This window comes from Rhinoraja longicauda, chromosome 4 (assembly GCF_053455715.1).
Source record: "Rhinoraja longicauda isolate Sanriku21f chromosome 4, sRhiLon1.1, whole genome shotgun sequence".
Classification (NCBI taxonomy): Eukaryota; Metazoa; Chordata; class Chondrichthyes; order Rajiformes; family Arhynchobatidae; genus Rhinoraja; species Rhinoraja longicauda.
This window is the reverse complement of record NC_135956.1, coordinates 62,363,225-62,376,560: the sequence shown is the minus strand read 5'-3', so window position 1 is coordinate 62,376,560 and position 13,336 is coordinate 62,363,225. Positions and strand designations below refer to the sequence as shown.

Below are 13,336 nucleotides of genomic sequence, written 5' to 3'. Positions count from 1 at the left end.
TCCAACGACCACACATTTGCATTCAAAATAAATGACTGCCAGGCAAGTGAAGAGACTCGTAAAGGGCTTATGGTCGACACGGGCGCAACGTCACACATAATCACAGACATTGAAAAGTTTAAGAACTTTGATGAGACTTTCCAGCCCGCCAAACACTTCATCGAGTTGGCTGACGGGACAAGGACGAGGGGTGTCGCACAGAGGAAAGGCGAAGCAGAGGTGTACCTGAGAGACAGCGAGGGCCGTCGTGTGAGGACGACGCTGAGAAAGGCGTTGTACATCCCATCATTCCCACAGGACATCTTCTCTGTCAAGGCAGCAACGACCACCGGAGCTTCAGTGATCTTTCGCGAAGACAGCAACGAGCTCATCCACAAGAACGGTACCAAGTTCGACGTTAAGGAGTACGACAGACTATACTATCTAAACACTGTAAGTCATAAAACTAATGACGGATGTCACGGGTGTTATGATATTCAAACATGGCACGAGATACTTGGTCACTGTAACTATGATGATGTATCACAGTTAGAGAGGGTAACAGAGGGCATGAAAATCAAAGGTAAAGTTGATAAGTCCAAACTCAACTGTGAGGTCTGTGTAAAAGGCAAATTTGCACAGAGCAGGAACAGAGAGCCAGATGTAAGGGCTAAAGAAGCACTTGAGTTAGTGCATACTGATTTGGCTGGCCCTAGAGCCAGAAGCAAAAGATGGATACAAATACATACAAACTTTCACAGATGACTACTCAGGAGAAGTGTTTGTTTACTTCTTGAAAACAAAACGTGACACTATAAAAGCTACAGAAAAGTTCATAGCGGACGCGGCCCCCTATGGAAAAATTAAGTGCATAAGATCTGATAATGGCACAGAGTTCACAGCAGCAGATTTCCAATCATTGCTCAGTAGAAATGCCATAAGGCATGAAACCTCCACACCTTACTCCCCCCATCAAAATGGGACAGCTGAGAGAAACTGGAGAACGCTATTTGAAATGGCAAGGTGCATGCTACTCGAGTAACCTACCGAAAGAATTGTGGACATATGCTGTAATGACTGCTGCAGTAATCTGCAACAGATGCTACAACAAACGTGTTGGTCAGACTCCACACTACATGGTGACAGGCAGAAAGCCTAATCTTTCAAAAATGAAGAAGTTTGGATCAGTCTGTTTCTCATACAAACAAGTCAAAAAGAAGTTAGACTCAAGATGTGAAAAAGGGATTTTTGTAGGTTATGACAAAAACAGCCCTGCATACTTAGTCTACTACCCAGAGACAGGGCGAGTTCTCAAAAACAGACTAGTGAAGTTCATAACAAAAAGTGTAACTGAATGCCAAACTCAGACAGATATGAGATGAGTGATGATGACCATCCTGGGAAGAGATTAACATCCCCCAGACCGAACGCAGAGGTGACTGATCAGAGTCCAGAAGTGACACTGAAGTCACACACGGATACTACTGAGAGTGATAGCAACACTCAAACTGGACAGGGTGAAAATAGTCAGAGCACACGCTATCCTAAGAGAGAAAGGAAAAGCCCACAGTACTTACGAGACTATGAGTGTAAAGTAAAAGAGGACCCTGACGTGAGAGGACGCTGGCGCTGTTTATTCGCCGCTTCTCCGTTAGGATAGTTTGTCTGTTTGTTTTTATGTTATGATTGTTCTTGTAAAGCGCTTTGAGCTCCCGATAAGGCGCTATATAAAATAAATGCTTATTATTATTATTATTATTATTATTAAATGTAAATGTAGACTACTGCTACAGAGTGATGTATAATGTTCCACAAACCTTCAAAGAAGCTATGAGCTCATCAAAATCTGACATTTGGGCTAAAGCTATGAAGGAGGAAATCAAATCTCTCAAAGAAAATGACACATACACTCTAACCACAATACCACAGGGCAAAAATGCAGTGGGGGGGGGAGGAAGTGGGTGTTTGCAGTAAAAGAATCTTCAGATAAGACTGAGACATACAAAGCCAGGTATGTTGCAAAGGGGTATAGTCAAGTAGTAGGAATAGATTACAAGGAGACGTTTTCCCCAACAGCTAACATGACATCAGTGCGCAGTCTGATGCAGCTAGCAGCTCAGTACGATTTGGAATTACACCAGATGGATGTTGAAAAAGCTTATCTACATGCTCCAATTGATTGTGAGCTGTATATTGAACAACCTGAAGGATTTGAAGTGAAAACAGACACAGGTAAAAAGCTGGTCTGCAAACTGAACAAATCACTGTATGGACTGAAACAGTCAGGACGGAACTGGAACAAGATGCTGCATGATCATCTCAGTAAAAATGGTTTCGCACAAAATCCTGCAGATCACTGCGTGTACAGTAAAGAGACTGAAAATGAGAGAATAATTCTGATCATGTGGGTTGACGGCCTAATTATTGCTGCCAGTGATAAAGAATCTCTCAATGGTGTGAAAGAAATGCTAAGTGCAAAGTTTAAGATGAAAGATCTTGGGAAACTTAGACATTTTCTAGGCATTGATTTTTCACAGAGGGAGAAATAAAAATGAACCAAAAGAGGTACATAGCAAAAATACTGGAGAAGTTTGGAATGTCTGACTGTAAAACAAGGTCAACTCCATGTGAACAGAAACAAAACTTTTATGATGATGATGAGCCTGTTAATCCAACACAATACAGGGAAGTGGTAGGCAGCTTGATATATGTGATGACATGTACAAGGCCTGATTTAAGCTGGATTGTCAGTAAACTGTCACAATATCTAGCAGAGCCTAAAGAACAACATAGGATAACTACCAAACATGTGTTGAGGTACTTAAAGGGTACTATAAACCAGGAGCTGTGTTACAAGAAAAGAGAGGAAAAACTCAAACTTGTTGCATAGTGACGCTGACTGGGCGGCAGATCAAAATGACAGGCGAAGCACAACAGGATATTGTTTTAGTTTGTCTGAAAATGGGCCTGTTATTTCATGGAAATCCAAGAAACAGCAGACAGTAGCCTTATCCACATGTGAAGCCGAATATATGGCAATGGCGGCTACTACACAAGAGAGCTTGTATCTTGTGCAGCTATTGAAAGGAATGGACAAAGATTGCCACTACGAGCCAGTGAAAATCTTTGAGGACAATCAAGGTGCGATTGCATTATCAAAGAACCCAGTGAACCGACAAAGATGCAAACATATCGACATTAGGTATCATTTCATTCGGTCTGCACTCAGTGATAAGAAAGTAATCATTGAGTATTGTCCAACAGCAGACATGGTTGTAGATATCTTAACTAAGCCTGCAACAAAGTTTAAAACTGAGAAATTCAGGGATTATATGTTTGGAGTGTAAAATCATAACAACAATTTTTTTTTGTTTTTTGAAAGGTTGAACACTGTAAATGTGTAAAATGTGGTGATACAGAGAATGTAATCAGATTAAGTTATGTTGTTAAATGTAATGCACCGCATAAGAGCAAGTGGGGGTGTTGGATGTTAAACGGAAACTGTTTAGATGTGCTCTTATACTGACGTCACTACCGGTGTACCAGATATAAAATGCATATGAAAACAAAATAAAAGTCTTCTCTTCCGGTTAAAGCAACACCGACGTATGAGAGCATGTGTGTTTATTCCTCCGAAGAATAAAAGCATAATACCGACTATCCTGCCCTTGAGATGCAAACGCCAACAATTTAGTTATATAATCTTGCACTTAAATTTAATATTTACTCATGACAGTTCCACCACTGATTTTCTGGCACTCTTGGTTCCAGGGCTTTGCTGGTTTATCCAGCAGGTCAAGGAAGACGGCTATGGGGATAGATTTGCTGGCTCCAGCTGGGCTGGAGTTCCAGAGCCCCGGCCGCAGGTTGCAAATTCAACCCACCGATCGGCCGTGGAAGTCCCGATGAGGTCGAGGTTGGCTGCCTTGCCCAGCCTAGGTGCCACATTTTCGGGAAGACTTCCACGGCGCGGGCGGTGGGATTTCTCGCGGAACCCCTAACAACCACTAACGGCCGAATTGACAAATTGGCCATGAGAGTCCCAATGAGGTCGAGTTTGGCTACCTTGCCCAGCCTAGGTGACACATTTTCGTGGAGGCTTCCAGGGCGCGCGGGGGGCATTTCTCGCGGAACCCCTAGCGATCTCCAGCTGAACCCTAGAGTTCATTACAAGTCTATACTTCGTTTTTTTTTCTTCTTTTTAATCCGTTTTCTCCGTTTATTTGGCAAAGTGAAAAACGTGGAAACCATGCCAAAAGCGCAGAAAATGGATTTTAAAAACGTGGAAATCTGTGAAAACGCGGAAACCTCACATGCCTGATGTCAACACATCTCATAGTCCTCGTATCTTTTAGGTGGTCTTCTCTGACGCTTTGGTCTGGTCCTTGCCTGTCTGTGCTGGTACTGGATTCTGATCTGTCATGTTCTGTTCCACCAGTTCATCATCTCGATTCTGGTTTTGCATAGTCTCCACCTCAGACTTGTGCATTCTTGGCTCATCAATTTGGTAGTCTTGGGTCTGACCCTTCAGTCTCAACTTCAGTCTGCAGCGTCCCTGGACTATCACAAGAGTGATATAAATTTATCATATGTGGAAAACTATCATATTTGACACCTTCTGGCGACTGGACCATCACCTTATTTTCTTGTCTGGACATCACTGTGTATGGTTGTCGAAAGAAGGCCATGTCCATTTTACTTAGACTTTCTCTCCTTACTAGCATCTCATCTCCTGGCATCAAATTTGTTGGTCTGGCACCTCGTTTCCTCTCTGGAAAGAGCTTGATGCCACTTTATTTTCTGCATCATGATCTCTCATTTTTTGGTCATTTACCACGTCACTAACCCATGGTATCTTGGTCCGGATTTTCCTTCCAAACAATTTTGCCAAATTCTTCCCTGTTGTGCTGTGTGATGTAGCTCATATGTTGCTACAAATGTTAAGAGCATCTCCTTCCAATCTTTGCCTTCTGCTTGGACAATTCCAATCTTCTTCCCTAAAGATTGGTTCTGATGTTCCACTTCTCCATTTGCTTGCGGCCGCTTTGGTGTGATTTTGTGATGGTACATACCTGTGATCTTCATGTAGTCAGCAAACTTCTGAGAAATGAACTGAGGGCCATTGTCTCAATATAATGTCACTGGTAGACCGTGTCTTGCGAAGATTTCCATCAAAAATGCTAGTCTTGTCCAATGTTGTGGACTTCATTATGACATACTCATAATATCTGCTGTAGTAGTCAATCAAAACTAGTATTGACTCTCCTGATGGAAATGGGCCTAAAAAATCTACAGCAGCATTTTCTCATGGTCCTGTTGGCAACAACATGCTTCATATTGGCTCAGGTGAATTGGTTCTGCTTACCATCGGACATTCATGGCATGACCTCACATGTCGTTTGACATATTTTCCCCAATCCTGGCCACCATACTTTTGCATGAAGATTCTGTTTAGTTCCAACACTAAATGTCCTTCGTGAGCCAACTCAATCATCCTTGATCTCAGCTTTGTTGGCATGACAATCCTATTTCCTCTCAGCACACATCTTCCAATTGCGCATAGTTCATCTCTGATAGCTGCATATGTCCTGTGTGGAACATTCCTCCCAATCACCTCTTTGGATCCACTCTCTAACATCTTGTAGTTCTGGATCCTTGTCCGACTCTTCTTCTATTTCTCTTGTTCTCATTGCTCTTGGTATAGAGTGTACTGTAACAAATCTTACAATTGATTCTGCTTCTCTCCCCAGTGTAGACCCTCAGCTTGTCTACCTTCAGCAACATGGATGAGTCAGCTATATTGTTCTTTCCGGTGATGTGGATCACTCTGTATTTGTACTGTTGTTCAGCAGAACAACATGAGAGATATGTGGAGCGGCATGAAGAGCAATACAGGCTACACGACCAGTGGCCTGGGGTTGGTAAGCATTCAGGACAGGGCCAGCGAGCTAATCCTGGTTTTTTAATAGATTTGATGATCGGGCTTCTGCCCACCCTCGCCCCTGCTCCCCGACAGACTCTCTTCTTCAATCCCCCGGTCCACTTCCTCTGGCCTTTCTTTGTCGCACAAGACCATCAAGGCTGAGCAGGTGAGTAAAGAGCTGAGCAGACTCCACCCGGGCAAAGCTACGGGTCCCGATGGTGTCAGCCCGAGGGTACTCAAGGTGTGTGCCAGCCAGTTGTGCAGTACTTCAACATATCTTCAACCTGAGCCTGAGCTTGGAGAGGGTTCCTGTGATGTGGAAGACATCCTGCCTGGTTCCTGTACCAAAGAAGACGCGTCCCAGCACCACCAATGACACAGATACATAGAAATTAGGTGTAGGAGTAGGCCATTCGGTCCTTTGAGCTCTCGACTGGTGGTGCTAATTTCACACATCATGAAGTCCCTGGGGAGGCTAGTGACTCACCTGCGACTCACCTTAGACCCCCTGCAGTTCGCTTACCAAAGATGGGGGTTGAGGATTCCATCATCCACCTGCTCCATCTATTGACCTATTCATCTATCCACCTGTGCTCACCTGGATAAGCCAGGAAGCACTGTGAGTCATGTTTTTTTTACTATTCCAGTGCTTTTAACACCAGTCTGCACTGCTGCGGAGCAAACTGACAACAATGCGGGTTGACGCTCCATTGGTATCCTGAATCACCAACTACCTGACTGGACGACCACAATAAGTCAGGCTTCAGGCTGGTAGTCAGCAACACAGGGGCCGCCCCCACAGGGGACAGTCCTTTCTCCCTTCCTGTTCACCATCGACACCTCGGACCTCAGATATAACTTGGACCCCTGCCACCTGCAGACGTTTTCAGAAGACTCTGCAATTGTGTGCTGCATCAGTGAGGGGGGGGGGGGGGGGGGGGGAGAGCTGAATAGAGTAGTCAACGACTTTGTCGAGTGGTGTGGTCTGAATCACGTGCAGCTCAACACTGACAAGACTAAAGAGTTAGTGATGGACTTTAGGAAAGGAATGCCCCTGTCCTCATCAATGTGCAGTTTACCAGGAAGTACAAATGCCTTGATGTAAAATGGACAGTAAACTGGACTGGTCCAGGAACGCTGAGGCCCTGGACAAGAAGGGATAGAGCTGGCTGCACTTTTTGAGAAGGCTCTGCTCCTTCAACATCTCCAGTTTACTGTCCATTTTACGTCAAGGCAGATGTTCTACCAAACAGTGGTAGCAGGTGCCATCTTCTTCGTTGTCGTGTGCTGGGGCAGCAGGGAAGGCCATGGTCGCCAATAGGATTAACAAACTCATCAAGAGGCTGGCTGGGGAGGAGTTGGATTCATGAGAGGTGCGCTTGGAAGCAAGGATGCTCCTCAAACTGCAGAGCATCTTGGACAATACAGCTCACCCCCTCCATGACTCACTGGTCAACCTGAGGAGTACCTTCAGCAACAGACGGGTTCCACCAAGATGCAGTACAGAATGCCACAGGAGATCCTTCTTCCCTGTAGCTATCAAACTGGACAACTCCTCCCCCTTCGGTCATCTCCTATCCCCCCACATCCGGACCAAACTCAGATCCTGGGGGGACAGGGCTTTCTCCATCGCTGCTCCCACCCTATGGAACTCACTACCTCAAACCGTCAGACTCCTCCACACTCACCACATTCAAAACATCCCTGAAGTCTCACCTATTCAGTACTGCCTTCAACCACTGAAGGTCACCCCACCCTCTGTCTCCTTTCTCTGTTTGTTTACTTATTTATCTATTTATTCACTTCCCTATGTTCTCTAAATCCCTGTAAAGCGACTTTGAGTATATGAAAAGCACTATATAAATGTAATGTATTATTATTATTATGGTGTAGAATGACGCCCCTCCTTCCCCCTCCACAATCTTTGTACATCCCCAATCCTTTCAACTCATCATTTAAATTTCATTTTTCACATATTTTGTGTTTTATGACTGTTGGCAGATCAATTTTCCTCTCGGGATAAATAAAATTCTATCGTATCGTATCAAGTCTAAGCATCCATCTTTCAATTCGGGTACACAGTTTGGATTGAGCGGAGTAGATTGTCTCTACCGGTTTGTCTGTCCACAACTCAAACTCAATGCCAGGCATGAAAGTGTTTACATGCCCATACCAAAGCCTCCTTTTCCATCTGGGAATAATTTATTTCTACTTCCATCAATGACCTACTTGCATATGCTCTGACTCTCGATTATCATGTGGATGCTTTTGTACAAGTACTCCTCCGGGCCCCACTGGACTTGCTTCTGTGATAACTTGGGTTAGTGCCTTTGGATCATAGTCTCCCAACGTATGGGCACTCATCAAACTCTGTTTCAACATCTGAAATGCAGTTCTTTGTTCCGGACCAAACACAAAGTGCACATTCTTCCTTGTCAATCTCCTCAATGGCTCTGCCATGGTAGATACAGAAAAAGCTGGAGAAACTCAGCGGGACAGGCAGCATCTCTGGAGAGAAGAAATGGGTGACATTTCGGGTTGAGACCCTTCTTCAGACTCAGTAGCTAGGCTTGGAATAAATCTTGCAAAAATTCACCAAACCAAGGAAACTCATTACTTCAGTTGCATCTCTTGGTTCTCGAACTTCTTTCACAGCTTCAGTCTTGCTCTCAGCTGGATTGATGCCATTATTGGTCACCTGGTGGTACATAAACACCAATTCTGAAACACCAAACAAATAATTGTCCGCAGTGTCATTCTGCAGCCTTCTGTCTGCCTGAGTCTCTCATAATGTTCATCACATGTCGTACCATGACTAATATCATTCGAGCTGTTTGCAGTTCCCGAAATCCCTTGAATTACCTTGTAAATTTCATATTGGTAAATCGCTGGTGCTGCATTGACTCCGAACAATAACCTCTTATATCAGTAGAGTCCACAATGTGTGACAAAAGTTGTTATTTTCCTTGACTCTGGGTCTAATTCCAACTGATAACCCCACTTAAAATCTAGCTTTTAAAAATACTTTGCTTGTAGATAGCTCTTGTAGGACCTCATCGGCATTAGGTATGGGGTGTCTCTCTCGTATTATTGCCTCATCTCATGTCCACACAAAGCCTTATCTCTCCATTTGGTTTCGGTACTACTACTACTGGACTGACCCATGGCGTCAATTCTTCAACAGGTTCAATGGTATCCTGTTCAATGAGCTCTTGGATCTTAGCCTCGACCTTATCGCTTAATCTGAATGGAGCTCTTCTCATTGGTTATGCTACAGGCTTAACATTTGGTTCTATCTTGAGTTTGACTTGACAATTTTCGCAAATCACGCAAATTTCCAATGCCTTCAAACACTGGTTTGAACTTCTCCTTTAAGTCAGCATATGACTTCAGTGAGTTCACATTTATCCCAATGTGTAGCACACCTATTGAGCAGTTTCTCTCGTCATGAGAGGCTCTCCTTTCTCCTCAATGACTTCAAATTCAGTCATAGTGTGCGTATCACCTGCTTGGATCTCTGCCGTGAGACATCCAAAAGTCTGGAGTGGTTTCGATGATGTATAAGGATACAATTTTTTCTCACATTTTCTTGAAGTGCATTTTATCTTATTCTGTTTTAGGTCTTCCCACAGTGCTCTATCAATAACATTGCTTTCACTTCCAGTCCACTATAATGTCTACTTCCACACCTCCAATCACCGACACCTTTGCGTGCTTATTGTTGATAGCAAAAGCATGTCCTGCATCCATCAGTGTTTCATCACATTTACATTCACTCGAACATTCATCAACGGTGTAAATTTTGATAGTAACCATCTCTCTGTCTTCTTCTTCCTCCAAATCTATTTGTTTTTTACATCATCTCTCTTTGGTTTGCAAAATGGTCTTTTTTCCCCACATTTTCTGCACACTTGACCTCTAGCAGGGCAGCTTGAATCCTTTGGCAAAATATCCAAAATTCACATATCTAAAACACTCAGTCATCTTCAGCTTTGGAAAGACTCTTACCTGTCCATGTCCTCTGCTTTTGCCAGTTGATGTCGTCTTGTTAACGTAGCTGACTCCATCCAATCTCATGGTCTGAAACTGGGTTTCCACGGTTTCAAACAACTTGGCAGTTGTCAGTGTTTCCACTACTGCTAGTGTGTCACCTTTCTTCAACAACTTGCATTTCAAGCCATTTGATTTGCAACTTTGCACAACCTGATCCCTGATTTGATTCTCCAACTCAGCTCCATAGTTGCAGTCCTCACTCACTTGACCCAATCTTGTAACAAACTGAGCAATGCTTTTCCCCTCCCTCTTTGTTGACTGGCGAAATACATGTCGTTGAAAAGTAGCATTTATTTGCATCACATGCATCTTCAAAGCAGAAAGAGCCATCACATAATCTGCTTTGTCTCTAGAAGTGTTGTGAAAGTCTCCTGAAATAAAGCTCTAGCACTGTATATCAACAATGCTCTCTGTCATGTGAGCTGCACCGGCGCTGCTCCTTCAACAAAAAGCCCAAGCGATCTGCGTAGGTGTCAAATTCTTCTGAACACACCTCCCATCTTGCACTCACAACACTCGCCTCCCCACTTGGAACGAATAAATTCAAATTTCTCATCCAGCTGCTTCGTTAAACATCATATCTGCTTCAAAGGCCAAACTAAACAATTACTAGTTCAACCTCTTCGCCAATGTCAGATCCTTGCCTTGATCCAAATATAATAAAAATACTCCAAGGACACTGAACATAAATGCTTTGTTTTATTCCGCCTGCATTCCTTTACATCCTGGCAATACGTGTCCACTGACCTTTACTGTAGGCGAGGCTGCCATCGAAGCGCCACCCGGTGGAAAGATTATCGATGATTGCACACATATGTGAGCATCCAGTTAGAAATATAAACGCAGGAGCACATTCATTTCAACTGACACCACTGAACGAATGCAGAAATTGGCTGTTTTACAGCATGTGCAAGCTACAAATTGAGAAATCCTGTGAAAATGTCCAGCCGCAGAAACCGAGAGATTTGAAGTTTAAAATAAAATTCACAAATGCAGTGACTTCCAAAAGTTGGCAATACAAAGTAACTCCCCCTTGCAGCAACAAGCAAATCCTCTATCTACCCAGTGACGTTGAGGTACACAACTGAAGGTATATCTGAATGGTAGCAACATCACCTAGTGGTCATCCCCAAGAACAACACCATGCAAGTCAATTGTAGTGCAAAGCTTCAGGGATTGTAACAGCCAGTCCTACTAATCAATCTGTGGCTCGAGAACACTGCCTTTCATGAATCCATGTCACAGGTTGTGTGTAATGTTATTTGCACTCATTTGCAGTACCTTTCCAACTGTTCAGTTGCAGATCTGTCAACAGCCTGTTGCTGCTGTTGATGTTCACAACACTTTAGTCAAGAAAACTTCAAGATGTACATATGAAACCATTTAACAAATCCCTTTCCCCAGAAAATAATAAAACATCGGTGAATTTGCATGACTTCCAATCAACCACTTGCCATTTTGACTTACTTTAGTTTTAATGGTAAGTTTCAAGCCTGCAAGATCAATTATGTTGATTGAATCAGAGTATGTTAATGTACTCATGTATCAGAGGTTTGCCCAAGGAAATTATACAGATAGTTTAATATGGTTAAAACAGTCTCCAAACAGAATGCAGTTTTATTGACATAAAATATTTCACCTTCAGAAAATGAACATGCTCTTCATGTTGAATTTCTCCCCAGTTTAAAAAAAAAAGAAATTTACACAACACAAAATAGCATTACATCATTAATAACACATTTTATCTTTAAAATGGTAATTCTTCCATTTTAATATAATTACCTGCATGTTATTGTCTGCAAACTTTTTGCATCATCATCATCACAGTTTAAAACCACAGTTGCACCACACAACTTTCGAAGATCAGGTAAACTAATGAAGAACAAAGATTGAAAACTACAATTCTCTTTCATTGTGTCTGGTACCGTTGCGTCTGTGAAACAAAATTTTAAATGATTTTTAAATTGTTGAAATTCCTGTGCACATCATCATCTTTATTTAATGAACTACCCTAGAGATGTTTCAGAGGCATGGAAATTAAACATTGTGATGAAAAAGGTTTAAAAATGTAACTCAAGTCTTCCTGTGGAAATGGGCCTTGAAGATCAGAATTGTAAAATCCGAGGCAGAAAAAAGCTGAGGAGACATTATTGACTTGGGTCCAGGGTGTAAAAGGGTAGAGAAGGAACAAAGCCGGAGAGGAAACTAAAGTCAAAGACATGATTATCGGAAGACATCAGGGATGTAATAGAGGCAACAGAAGGCTCAACTGAGCAGGATAGGGTAAGTTGTAGGGAGGAAAAAGGTCATTTAAGGGAGTAGTTACATATCTGGGTAAACAAAACCGCGCAAGATGTTTTCAGTAGTTGATAACAAACCGATGCAATGATGATGACACATTGCACTCCAGTCACAGTTGTAATGTAAGAAATATGCCAGTTTAATTGCACGTTGTAAGCTCCCACGAAGACAGAAAGGCGGTCCGATAATTTGCTTCGGTACAAGTAACTCCTATCATCTTCAAAAATACCTTCGTGAGACCGTTTGCATTTACAACAAACGGCCACACATCCCATCCAAAAGGCGCCCGCAACGCTGCAGCCCCACTTGCGTCCACACTGCAAGCCGTCCCAACACCGTCACACCTCGTCCCCTTTACCAAAGCACCACTCTTACAAAGCCCAATGGAGCCCACCCCGAGCTTAATGCAAAACCATAAGTCCGACACACACACATCCGCAGTGGTAAACATACGCCAGTGATCCTAAAACTTCTCGCCCTTAGACGGCAACTGATTCTCCTCACGGCCACTGCCCTTTCACTTACGCGCTGTCCCCGAAAATGGCGCCAGCACTTCGCCGCGCGTGATCCAGGCGCCTGCTCCCCGCGCGGGAAACGGCCGCCGCGCGACCGCTGGACCGTTGCTCCGTCCGTCCGCTCGTACGTGCCGCCGCCGCCGCCGCCGCAACTCCCTGGAGGGGGCGGGCGGGGGAGGGGATAGGGGGAGGGGGGAGGGAGCGGGTGCTCGACGACCTCACCGCAGGTTATTATTTTTAGTCTCATCAAAGAATAAATGTTGACATTAGTCATTACTCCCCTCTCCCATTGCCACACTGACCATTCTGTTCTGGGGCCTGGGCCTCATCCTTTGACAGAGTGAGGTCCAGCGCAAATTGGAGGAACAGCACATTCTATTTCGCTTGGGCAGTTTGAACATTAACTTCTCAAGTAGCCCTTGCTTTCCCTCTCTCTCCATCCCAGTTCTCTGACATTTTCTCTCTGTACCGCCCACTCCCCTGACATCAGTCTGAAGAAGTGTCTCGACCTGAAACGTCACCCATTCCTTCTCTCCAGAGATGCTGCCTGTTCTGCTGAGTCACT

The 13,336-nt window shown here is 43.8% G+C and overlaps 1 protein-coding gene across 1 annotated transcript in view; it reads right to left on the bottom strand.

The window, feature by feature from the left end:
• The window catches only part of c4h18orf63 (chromosome 4 C18orf63 homolog), a 55,410-nt gene extending 42,503 nt beyond the window's left edge, over positions 1–12,907 (bottom strand). Inside the window, exons 1-2 of the mRNA XM_078397828.1 lie at positions 12,782–12,907; positions 11,738–11,888 (exon numbers count right to left, since the gene is read on the bottom strand). Coding sequence (XP_078253954.1) covers positions 11,738–11,868 — 131 coding nt within the window. The 5' untranslated portion in view covers positions 11,869–11,888; positions 12,782–12,907. The remainder of the gene's footprint in view (positions 1–11,737; positions 11,889–12,781) is intronic.
• Positions 12,908–13,336: the final 429 nt, after the last annotated feature.